The following is a 12,952-nucleotide window of genomic DNA, read 5'->3' on the forward strand; positions in this document are numbered from 1 at the left end:
TAATGCAACTCTACAACCACACATTATACAGGACCTCACGGTAAACACACACAGTCATCTACTCAAAACCACATGCTGGCTAATGTAACTCTACTACAACACATTATACAGGACCTCACGGTAAACACACAGTCAACTACTCAAAACCACATGCTGGCTAATGCAACTACTACACATTATACAGGACCTCACTGTAAACACACAGTCAACTACTCAACCACATGCTGGCTAATGCAACTACTACACATTATACAGGACCTCACGGTAAACACACAGTCATCTACTCAACCACATGCTGGCTAATGCAACTACTACACATTATACAGGACCTCACTGTAAACACACAGTCATCTACTCAACCACATGCTGGCAAACGCGACTCTACTACAACACATTATACAGGACCTTACGGTAAACACACAGTCATCTACTCAACCACATGCTGGCTAATGCAACTCTACAACACATTATACAGGACCTCACGGTAAACACACACAGTCAACTACAACCACATGCTGGCTAATGCAACTCTACTACAACACATTATACAGGACCTCACGGTAAACACACACAGTCAACTACAACCACATGCTGGCTAATGCAACTCTACTACAACACATTGTACAGGACCTCACGGTAAACACACACAGTCAACTACAACCACATGCTGGCTAATGCAACTCTACTACAACACATTATACAGGACCTCACGGTAAACACACACAGTCAACTACTCAACCACATGCTGGCTAATGCAACTCTACTACAACACATTATACAGGACCTCACGGTAAACACACAGTCAACTACTCAACCACATGCTGGCTAATGCAACTCTACTACAACACATTATACAGGACCTCACGGTAAACACACACAGTCAACTACAACCACATGCTGGCTAATGCAACTCTACTACAACACATTATACAGGACCTCACGGTAAACACACACGGTCAACTACAACCACATGCTGGCTAATGCAACTCTACTACAACACATTATACAGGACCTCACGGTAAACACACACAGTCAACTACAACCACATGCTGGCTAATGCAACTCTACTACAACACATTATACAGGACCTCACGGTAAACACACACAGTCAACTACTCAACCACATGCTGGCTAATGCAACACATTATACAGGACCTCACGGTAAACACACAGTCAACTACTCAACCACATGCTGGCTAATGCAACTCTACTACAACACATTATACAGGACCTCACGGTAAACACACAGTCAACTACAACCACATGCTGGCTAATGCAACTCTACTACAATACATTATACAGGACCTCACGGTAAACACACACAGTCAACTACAACCACATGCTGGCTAATGCAACTCTACTACACATTATACAGGACCTCACGGTAAACACACACAGTCAACTACTCAACCACATGCTGGCTAATGCAACTCTACTACAACACATTGTACAGGACACATTCATCTACTGGTCCTTCTGTAGCTCAGTTGACATGGCTCACGATCCCCGGGAACCCACGTAGAATGTATGCACACATGACTGTAAGTCGCTTTGGATAAAAGCGTCTGCTAAATGGCATATAATTATAATTAATTACTCAAAACCACATGTTGGCTAATGCAACTCTACTACAACACATTGTACAGGACCTCACTGTAGTAAGGAAGCTTAAACAAGTATCATGTTAGAATAAAAAGTAAATGTGGTGTGTGTTCTCTTGAGGTTCTAATGATGGTGTGTGTGTGTTCCAGAGGTACTGTCGAGGTGAGGCCAAGGAGCAGTGGATGACTGACCTGCTGTACTGCTACAGCGTAACCATGGCGACTCATCGGGGAAACCTGGGGCTCCGAGACATCTACTGACCTAGGCCCCAAACCAACCACAGGCCCGTCTTACTGTTCTCTGTCCACTGTCTAACCCACATGTCAAACTTATTCCACGGAGGTCATAGTGTCTGAGGGCTTTCGCTCCACCCTTGTACTTGATGGATGACTTAAGGTCACTAATGAGTAAGGAACTCTCCTCACCTGATTGTCTTAATTGAAAGGAAAAAAGGAAAACCTGCAGAACTCGGTCATCTGTGGAATGAGTTTGACACACCTGGTCTAACCTGACATCCTGTCTTCCCCATCGGTCTCTCTGTCCTCCTCATTCAGCTTTTATTCCTGGCCCAAAACCAACTGTCTTCTTCATATTGCTAAATATTGTGGCCACCACTAGTCCTGGAGAGATAAAAGGATGTACAGGCTTTAGTTACAGTGCAGCACTAACATACTTCTTTAACTAATCACCTGAATCAGTGCTGGGTTGGAACTAACACCTGCACACACTGCATCTCCAAGACCGAATTAAAGGATCTCTCAACTGATTACTGTTTTTATTACAAAAAGAGAAAATAAAGCTGGAGTCACTCAAACTTGTCAATGTATTTATTTGAGAAGTTTTCTAAAAGAGTAGAAAAACAACATGGACATTAACATTGAGGTTGGTATTCATTCATAAATGTAAAGCCTTGGCATCTGATTGTGACTCAACAGTAGTGCATCAGAGTGAACAGCATCAACACTAAAACACAGTTTCTTAAGTGACAGTTCATCTTGATGAGGTGCCACAAACATCTGGCTAACTTTAAGTAAACTATCTCTTTAAGGCAGGAAGTGATGTATAATGTAGAATTAAAGAGTAACAGAGTATGTATAAAATGCATAAATATACCCCCCTCCACAGAGTCCTACAGAGAAACCACAGGTACATCTGTGTACCTACTACTATGGCTGAGGGGGGGAAAGTGGGAGGGGCATGCATGCCTGTGGGAACCTGCTCAGGTAGATACTGAGGTAGAGTTGACTACAACCTAGTACAAGTGTTATGGCTGACGAGAAGTGTGTGTGTCTGCAAGCAGGTGTGTGTGTCAGCGTCTGCAGGTGGGCTGGCTGTATGACCGGCTGTTGACAGACTGCCTCATTCTCCACATGGGAGGAAAGGTTATCTCTGTGTGTGTGTGTTCATTTTCTGTATGGTTGAAATGATCTTGCACACATACCATGTCGGTTGACTTAACTCCGCCCTGTGAGGTCTTAACTTTGTCCTCTCTTCCTGTGTCCAGTAGTATAAACAATCAGGACAAGAACTCCTCCATGGTTAATACTGGGCACAGAGAGTACAATCTGAGAGGAAGAGGCTATGCAAGAGGGATTACTCTGCCTGAAAATACAGCATGACACAGACTAATTGGGGATTTTTTATATGGTGATCAATTTGACGCTCATTGACCACCATATAAAAAATCCCCAATTGGTCTGTGTCATGCCCAGTATTAACCATGGAGGAGTTCTTGGCCTGATTATTTGACTTAATATACATTTTGTAATATTTAGGTTATTACAACTGTACTGATAAGTGGACACACGTGGCATCTCTGAGAAGTCAGTTATATCAGCATTGTTCACATGCAAACCTGCCCTCAAGAGTTCCCACCTCTGCAGAAACATATTCCTATAGTTACACCATTGGGGCCCACCTCTTGTCAGTATATAGATGCTCTGTTTACAATCTGGCCAATAACTCCACCATGATAAGGCAGTTGGGTAAGTAATTTCAAGACAACACATACATATGTGTGTATGCCATTTAGCAGATGCTTATATCCAAAGCAACTCAGTCACGCGTACATACATTTCACATATGGCTGGTCCTGGGAATCGAACCCAGTACTCTAGCAGTAGAAGCGCCATGCTCTACCAACTGAGCCACGAAGTACACATGCAGGGTGTGTGTGTAGTCGTCAGTGTTTCCCCCGGCCCTGTCCAGCGCTGTGGGGTCTGAGGTGGTAGGAGTACTGCCTGGCCTGCCCCACTGCATCACACAGGTGCACACACTCCACACTGCTCACTGCAGAAACACACACACAGAAGGAAACAACATGCTAACAGAGGAAACACATTTTGTATAGTTCATCCACATCACTCTATTCCCAAAATCAAATTGTATTGGTCACAAACATGGTTAGCAGATGTTATTGCAAGTGTAGTGAAATGCTTGTGTTTCTAGTTCCGACAGTGCAGCAATAACTAACATGTAATCTAACAATTCCACAACAACTACCTAATACACAGAAATCTAAGTAAAGGGATGGAATAAGAATATATGGAACAAGTATTTGATACACTGGCGATTTTGCAGGTTGTTCTACTTACAAAGCATGTAGAGGTCTATAATTTGTATCGTAGGTACACTTCTACTGTGAGAGAAGGAATACAGAAAATCACATTGTATGATATTTAAGTAATTAATTTGCATTTTATTGCATGACATAAGTATTTGATACATCAGAAAAGCAGAACTTAATATTTGGTACAGAAATCTTTGTTTGCAATTACAGAGATCATACATTTCCTGTAGTTCTTGACCAGGTTTGCACACACTGCAGCAGGGATTTTGGCCCACTCCTCCATACAGACCTTCTCCAAATCCTTCAGGTTTCGGGGCTGTTGCTGGGCAACACGGACTTTCAGCTCCCTACAAAGATTTTCTATTGGGTTCAGGTCTGGAGACTGGCTGGGCCACTCCAGGAACTTAAGATGCTTTTTACGGAGCCACTCCTTAGTTGACCTGGCTGTGTGTTTCGGGTCGTTGTCATGCTGGAAGACCCAGCCACGACCCATCTTGTCACAACTCCGACCGAAGGTGGCTCCCCTTCCCGTTCGGGTGTCGCTCGGCGGTCGTTGTCGCCGGCCTACTAGGTGCCAATTATTATTTTCTCCCCCTCATGTGTTTATTGAGTACACCTGTTTTGAGTTGGTTATAATTAGTGAGGCTTTATTAGTCAGCCGGCCCGCCTGGTTCTTTGTGCGGGATTGATTATTGTAACCCTGGTGTTTGCATTAGATGTAGATGTTTGTGTATTTAGTGCTAGACTGTTTTCGTTTCCCTGTGTCTGGGGCATTTGGTTTGAGCACCCGTAAGTGGGGGGACCATAGTTCTCCGTGTGTGCATTAAAAAAGAACTTTATTGAACTCTGCTTTCCTGTGCCTGATTTCACCCTCACGACACCCAGGACCTTACACATCTTCAATGCTCTTATTGAGGGAAGGAGGTTATTGGCCAAGATCTCGCGATACATGGCCCCATCCATCCTCCCCTCAATACGGTGCAGTCATCCTGTCCCCTTTGCAGAAAAGCATCCCCAAAGAATGATGTTTCCACCTCCATGCTTCACGGTTGGGATGGTGTTCTTGGGGTTGTACTCATCCTTCTTCTTCCTCCAAACACGGCGAGTGGAGTTTAGACCAAAAAAATATATTTTTGTCTCATCAGACCACATTACTTTCTCCCAGTCATTGGCATACTTCAGACGGGCCTGGACATGCGCTGGCAGGGGGACCTTGCGTGCGCTGCAGGATTTTAATCCATGACGGCGTAGTGTGTTACTAATGGTTTTCTTTGAGACTGTGGTCCCAGTTCTCTTCAGGTCATTGACCAGGTCCTGCCGTGTAGTTCTGGGCTGATCCCTCACCTTCCTCATGATCATTGATGCCCCACAAGGTGAGATCTTGCATGGAGCCCCAGACCAAGGGTGATTGACCGTCATCTTGAACTTCTTCCATTTTCTAATAATTGAGCCAACAGTTGTTGCCTTCTCACCAAGCTGCTGGCCTATTGTCCTGTAGCCCATCCCAGCCTTGTGCAGGTCTACAATTGTATCCCTGCTGTCCTTACACAGCTCTCTGGTCTTTGTCATTATGGAGAGGTTGGAGTCTGTTTGATTGAGTGTGTGAACAGTTGTCTTTTACACAGGTAACAAGTTCAAACAGGTGCAGTTAATACAGGTAATGAGTGGAGAACAGGAGGGCTTCTTAAAGACAAACGAGCAGGTCTGTGAGAGCCGGAATTCTTACTGGTTAGTTGGTGATCAAATACTTACGTCATGCAATAAAATGCAAATGAATTACTTAAAAATCATACAATATGATATTCTGGATTTTTGTTTTAGATTCCGTCTCTCACAGTTGAAGTGTACCTATGATAAAAATGACAGACCTCTACATGCTTTGTAAGTAGGAAAACCTACAAAATCGGCAGTGTATCAAATACTTGTTCTCCCCACTGTACATATAAATATATGGATGAGCAATGACAGAGCGGCATAGGCAAGATGCAATAGATGGTATAAAACACAATATATACACTACCATTCAAAAGTTTGGTATCACTTAGAAATATCCTTGTTTTTGAATTTTTTTTTTTTTTGTCCATTAAAATAACATCAAATTTATCAGAAATACTGTGTAGACATTGTTAATGTTGTAAATGACTATTGTAGCTGGAAAAGGCTGATTTGTTATGGAATATCTACATAGGCGTACAGAGGCCCATTATCAGCAACCATAACTCCTGTGTTCCAATGGCACGTTGTGTTAGCTAATCCAAGTTTATAATTTTAAAAGGCTAATTGATCATTAGAAAACCATTTTGCAATAATGTTAGCACAGCTGAAAACTGTTGTTCTGATTAAAGAAGCAATACAACTGGCCTTCTTTAGAGTAGTTGAGTATCTGGAGCATCAGCATTTGTGGGTTTGATTACAGGCTCAAAATGGCCAGAAACAAATAACTGTCTTCTGAAACTCGTCATTCTATTCTTGTTCTGAGAAATGAAGGCTATTCCATGTGAGAAAATGCCAATAAACTGAAGATCTGGTACATCGCTGTCTACTACTCCCTTCACAGAACAGCGCAAACTGGCTCTAACCAGAATAGAATGAGTGGGAGGCCCCGGTGCACAACTGAGCAAGAGGACAAGTACATTAGAGTGTCTAGTTTGAGAAACAGATGCCTCACAAGTCCTCAACTGGCAGCTTCATTAAATAGTACCCACAAAACATCAGTCTCAACATCAACAGTAAAGAGGCGACTCCAGGATGGTGGCCTTCTGGGCTTTTCTTTCAAAAACAAGGACATTTCTAAGTGACCCCAAACTTTTGAACAGTAGTGTACATATAAGATGAGTAATGCAAGATATGTAAACATTATTAAAGTGGCATTATTAAAGTGACTAGTGATCCAGCGATATGTGTGTGTAATACCCCCTTGTGTGTGTGTCTGTCTGAGATAGTACTCACATTGGCTGTGTGTGCGTAGTGACAGGTCCAGTAGTATCTGAGACTGAGAACCCCCGAGAGAGTGCCCCCTTCGGGCCACAGAACCTCCTACAAGACAATAAACACACATCATCTCCATACATATATATATATATACACACACACACACACACACACACACACACACACACACACACACACACACACACACACACACACACACACACACACACACACACACACACACACACACACACACACACACACACACACACACACACAGAAACATCTGGAGAGCCTACTGCAAGACAAGAAAATAGCAACATTGTAAGTCTGAAATATACAAATTGGCCAAGGCTGCTAGCTTGAATGGTGAATCGCTACACACACAATCCTTCTGGAAAGACCAAGGTAAAATAGGGCATTTGCAATCCATCTCATTTGGGTTTCATTCATGCATTTAACTGTAACTGCTAAACTGAGGTAAGCTGTATAAGTGAGATCAGGGGGAGTCCTTTGTTTTAGGAGTCTGACTGGTAACCTGCCTGTCAGGTTGGGCGTGTGGCTATCTTTGTTCTCGAAAGGGAGTATCATTTAAATCATTTTCTCCTCCTGGTTGAACTGTAAAAAGCAAGGCTCCATAGCTCAGTGGTTAGAGCACTGGTCTCGTAAACCAGGGGTCGCGAGTTCAAATCCCGCTGGGGCCTTCAAGTGATTACAATTTTTGTCAACATTACACCTGTACCACCAAACAATGCAGGGTGAAAGGAATGAAGTAACGACTTGGAAATGTCAACCTGTAAGAAGAGTGAAGCTGAACAAAAGAAATAGGAAAAACACCAACGTTCTGCGATACCTCTGTACACACACACAGGTGAATGTGGTTGATGGGTTTGTATGTCTGACAGAGACAATGGGTTTCGTGAGTGTGTGTGTGTGTGTTCAGCATACAGCTCTACGCAGTCGTCTGACATTCCCCCTGACAGCTCTGAACTTTTCACAGCAGCAGCCGACAGGCCTGTCAGTGTGTGTATGTGTGAAAGGGGGCGGGCTACCACGTCAGGCCAGAAAAGGTAGGGAGTCTATCTGGCTGTATCGGTGTGTATGTTTGTGTGTGTGTGACGATGTGTATGTCTGTGTGTTGGCACTAGTAGGTTTCTGCCCAGTCTCCCATCATCACCTGGTCATGTGTGCTGAAGGTCAGGTGTGTCTACGGGCCGAACTCATACCAGAAGTTATTACAACACACAACGCACACACATCTCTATATGATTATACAACTATGTGTGATTGCATGTGTATATTAACATTATAAGGTAAATAGTTATTGCTAACTCTCTGCATTGATGCTACTCTAATTCTGTTTGAACATAACATCACATTCCAAACCAAACAGCATCATATCATCACCTCAGGAAACAAATATTTTCCTTCATCGAGAAACTGTACGTCGTAGATGGAAGCCTGCTAATATCTTCAGTGGACTATACACCTCCCTATACTAAGTCTATACAGATATTAATATCTTCAGTGGACTATACACCTCCCTATACCAATTCTATACAGATATTAATATCTTCAGTGGACTATACACCTCCCTATACCAATTCTATACAGATATTAATATCTTCAGTGGACTATACACCTCCCTATACCAATTCTATACAGATATTAATATCTTCAGTGGACTATACACCTCCCTATACCAATTCTATACAGATATTAATATCTTCAGTGGACTATACACCTCCCTATACCAATTCTATACAGATATTAATATCTTCAGTGGACTATACACCTCCCTATACCAATTCTATACAGATATTAATATCTTCAGTGGACTATACACCTCCCTATACCAATTATATACATATATTAATATCTTCAGTGGACTATACACCTCCCTATACCAATTCTATACATATATTAATATCTTCAGTGGACTATACACCTCCCTATACCAATTCTATACAGATATTAATATATTCCGTGGACTATACACCTCCCTATACTAATTCCATACAGATATTAATATATTCCGTGGACTATACACCTCCCTATACTAATTCCATACAGATATTAATATATTCCGTGGACTATACACCTCCCTATACTAATTCTATACAGATATTAATATCTTCAGTGGACTATACACCTCCCTATACTAATTCTATACAGATATTAATATATTCTTCAGTGGACTATACACCTCCCTATACTAATTCCATACAGATATTAATATATTCAGTGGACTACACACCTGGACTATGGACACACTCCCTATACTAATTCTATACAGATATTAATATATTCAGTGGACTATACACCTCCCTATACTAATTCTATACAGATATTAATATATTCAGTGGACTATACACCTCCCTATACTAATTCCATACAGATATTAATATATTCAGTGGACTATACACCTCCCTATACCAATTCTATACAGATATTAATATCTTCAGTGGACTATACACCTCCCTATACTAATTCCATACAGATATTAATATATTCAGTGGACTACACACCTCCCTATACTAATTCCATACAGATATGTTGGAGTTTGAAGTTGCAGCTCGGCAGTAATGCACTCATTCACAGTAGGCGACTAGGTGCTGTTAAGAATTTGATTATTTCTAAATGTTAAGAGTTCAGAGTTGAAATAAATGAAAGACAGAATCAAACATTCTGGACAGAACGCCAGGCTTTACCATAGATGCTTTGCAGCACTGAGCTCTTGGCTGCTGTCTTGGTGGGTGGAACTCTGGCCTCAGGCTTGGTCCTAATAGGGGTGTGACCAGGGAAAGCCGGCCTATCCCAGAGCAGCTGGATCAGGAGGGAGGCGAACTCAGGTGGCTCCACTCTTTTCCCAGCACCAAAAGCCTCCCTCAATCTGCCTCGCACATGGAACCTACACACAAACACACCCAGGATACGGTACATTATAGAGGCCTTCATTTGTCCAACCTATTCGGTTCGTATATTACACAGCACATGACATTTGGACATTATTCAGTTCACTGAAAAATGTTACAGGCATCCCTGGAAAAGCTGGTTTAAGAGGGGTGGGAAATAATAATTCAGTGTCCAACCTCAGGGGTTCCACAAGGCTCAATTCTGGGTCCGCTACTCTTCAGCATCAATACATAACACTTCCTCTAGGGGAACTGAACCCGGCCATGGCATACTTCAAGAGCTTAGTAGAAAAAGGTTATTACTTGTATACTACAATTAAATCAGTATACGCCTCCGCACGCACACACATCTACTGGCGGCTGGGAACAGAGTGCTTTCCGATGTGGGGTAGTAGATCCTGAATGAGAAGCTGCTGGTAGCTATTAGAATGGCACGCCTGAACTTTTAGCCTCTCGTTAAAACACTGAGATTGATCCAGATTATACCCCCTGTCTCCCCCACCTCCCCCCTCTCTCCCCCGTCATGGAGGTGTTGATGGTAGGAGGGCAGGCAGCCAGACCACAGAGAGCGTGAGGGGGAGACACTGTGTGTAAGTTGGTGCGTGTGTGTGTGTGGAGGGAAGACACATGTGGGCACCACATGGCACTGCCACACTCTCTTGGTAAGAGAGAACGCTACAGTGGAGCACAGTATACCCCTCCCCCTTTCAACCATACACACACTTCCTCCAGGCTGTTTGGGAAGCCATCTCAGAGCCAACCTTGGTATCGGGCCAGAGAGAAACTACCTGAGCACCTCTGCTCAGGCTCTAATCCATGGCAGTACTCCCAGTACTGGCTCAGCTTGGAGAGGGAATGGGAAGAATGAAAAGCAGACCATACCTGGTCGGGCTTCAACCTTACCTCTTCCAGGCTCGTTGTATAGTGCAGGCAGCCTGGTCTCTGTCCCCCTCCCTGGGCTTGCTGCTGGGGCGGTGTGACTGTGTGGAGGCTTTAGCGTGGTTCTTGCTGGAGTAGGTGGTATGGTCTGTGGCAGGGCGTGTTCTGTGTCTGGGGTTGTGTGTGTTGGTGTGTGTGTCTCTCTTGCTTCTAGTGGTGCGTTCCCTGGTGCTGGGGGCTTCTTGATCCACGGTGGGGCGAGTAGACGTGTCTGTGTTGGATGGAGTGTGTGTGGGGGAAGGAGTGTGTGTTTTGGAAGGAGTATGTGTGTTAGAGGGAGTGTGTGTGTTGGAAGGAGTGTGTGTGTTGGAGGTAGTGTGTGTTTTGGAAGGAGTGTGTGTGTTGGAGGGAGTGTGTATGTTGGAAAGAGTGTGTGTGTTTGCAGAGGTTAGTCTCTTGGTCCTGGGTGTGGTGGGGGGTCTGTGTTTTGGGCTGGGGGGTCGGCTGCAGCCTGCAGGAGAGAGACGCTCCCTGACCCTAGACCCCTGGGCAGGGGGCATGGGGTCAGAGGTCACTGAGGGGTGAGGGGTCACCACGGGGTCAGGGCCTTTGGCTTCCTCCTTCCCTCTCCTGGAGGGTCTGCTTCTATGTGCTGAGAAAGAGAGGGAAGTAAGAGACTGAGAGAGTGGGTGAATATGTGTGTGTGTATATGTGTGTGTGTATATGTGTGTTAGGTTTGGGTGGTTTACCGTATATATACCGTAGTCCAGGGTTTTGGAAAAAGCCACGGGATAGTTTTTCAATACTGTTTAAACAACTTCTTTTTTTGAATACATTTGAATATTTCTAGCTGCTTTTTAAGTAAATATCTGCAGTCAACTTGTGAAATATGGTAGGAGATAATGAAGATGGCGTTCATGTGTGTGTGTGTACCTCTATGTTTCCATGTCTCCTCTTTGCTATTGGTCTGTTCTGCTTTGGAGGCTGTATTAGCCCCGCCCCCTGCCTCTCTCTCATACACTGACAGTTCCTTCATAGTCTCAGCCAATGACAGCTGCTCCTGCTCAGCGCGGGCCAATAACATCCTCTGTTTCTCTGTTCTGGCCAATGAGATTTGCTGCTCCGCCTCCCGCCTCCGCTGCTCCTCCTCGCGTTTCCTGAGTGACATCATGACACATATTACACACGTCTCACACATACACCCTAACCCTAGTTACGACCTTATCTCAAAGCCTTATCTAAACCCTACCGCTGAACCAGCCCTGACCAACATCACAAACTAGTCCTGACGTTACAAAGAACAACAGGAGAATCCTTTCAGTAATCCAAGCCTAATAGGAGTTCCAAGCACACAGAGACCATTACAGGCTGTTTATTACAAACGGTGTAGAATTATAAGACAGGGATGTGTGAGCGAGAGAGAGAGAGAGAGAGAGAGAGAGAGAGAGAGAGAGAGAGAGAGAGAGAGAGAGAGAGAGAGAGAGAGAGAGAGAGAGAGAGAGAGAGAGAGAGAGAGAGACAGGGAGAAGATGTATGTGTGTGCAGGGATGACAGGTGGAAAGATGGATATGGAGAGAGTGTGACTGTTTCTATATGGGTTGGGGGAATACGACAGGGAGAGATGGAGAGAAAGAGAGAGAGAGAGAGAGGGAGAGAGAGAATGTGTGTGTGTGTATGGCATGATCTGGTTGACTATGATAGAGTTGTTGACAGAGAGTACTGAGCAGACAGGGGATGGATCACAATGCGTGTTTCTATGTGTGTGCATGTGTGTGTGTGTGTGTGTGTGTATGGTACTTGGCTGCATCCTTGCGTAGCTGTTCGTGTCTCATCAGTAGTTGTTTCCTCTCGGTGAAGGCCTTGCGGACGGTGTATCCTTTATACAGGGCCTGGATGGAAGCAGCAGCGATGTCCTGGATGGCCGCTATAGACAGAGCTCCATGCTCCAACATGTACTGAGTCACCTCACTGTGTTCCCCTAAGAGGGTGTAGTCCAGGGGGGTGTACCTACACACACACACACACACACACACACACACACACACACACACACACA

General features: G+C 44.1%; 2 protein-coding genes and 1 non-coding gene across 3 annotated transcripts in view; 2 read left to right on the forward strand and 1 right to left on the reverse strand.

The window, feature by feature from the left end:
• Window positions 1–2,416, forward strand: part of tex10 (testis expressed 10) — a 60,393-nt gene extending 57,977 nt beyond the window's left edge. The window contains exon 17 of the mRNA XM_046332363.1: window positions 1,752–2,416. Within this exon, the coding sequence (XP_046188319.1) occupies window positions 1,752–1,862 (111 nt within the window). The 3' untranslated portion in view covers window positions 1,863–2,416. The remainder of the gene's footprint in view (window positions 1–1,751) is intronic.
• A 4-nt stretch (window positions 2,417–2,420) lies between these two features.
• LOC124017028 (inversin-like) overlaps window positions 2,421–12,952 on the reverse strand; it is a 53,577-nt gene continuing 43,045 nt past the window's right edge. The window contains exons 14-19 of the mRNA XM_046332369.1: window positions 12,694–12,903; window positions 11,830–12,053; window positions 10,921–11,548; window positions 9,814–10,013; window positions 7,121–7,207; window positions 2,421–3,891 (exon numbers count right to left, since the gene is read on the reverse strand). Coding sequence (XP_046188325.1) covers window positions 3,785–3,891; window positions 7,121–7,207; window positions 9,814–10,013; window positions 10,921–11,548; window positions 11,830–12,053; window positions 12,694–12,903 — 1,456 coding nt within the window. The 3' untranslated portion in view covers window positions 2,421–3,784. The remainder of the gene's footprint in view (window positions 3,892–7,120; window positions 7,208–9,813; window positions 10,014–10,920; window positions 11,549–11,829; window positions 12,054–12,693; window positions 12,904–12,952) is intronic.
• trnat-cgu lies at window positions 7,734–7,806 on the forward strand. The gene has a single exon. It is a non-coding gene; the product is annotated as a tRNA-Thr (tRNA).

This window comes from Oncorhynchus gorbuscha, unplaced genomic scaffold (assembly GCF_021184085.1).
Source record: "Oncorhynchus gorbuscha isolate QuinsamMale2020 ecotype Even-year unplaced genomic scaffold, OgorEven_v1.0 Un_scaffold_141:::fragment_3, whole genome shotgun sequence".
NCBI classification, from domain to species: Eukaryota; Metazoa; Chordata; class Actinopteri; order Salmoniformes; family Salmonidae; genus Oncorhynchus; species Oncorhynchus gorbuscha.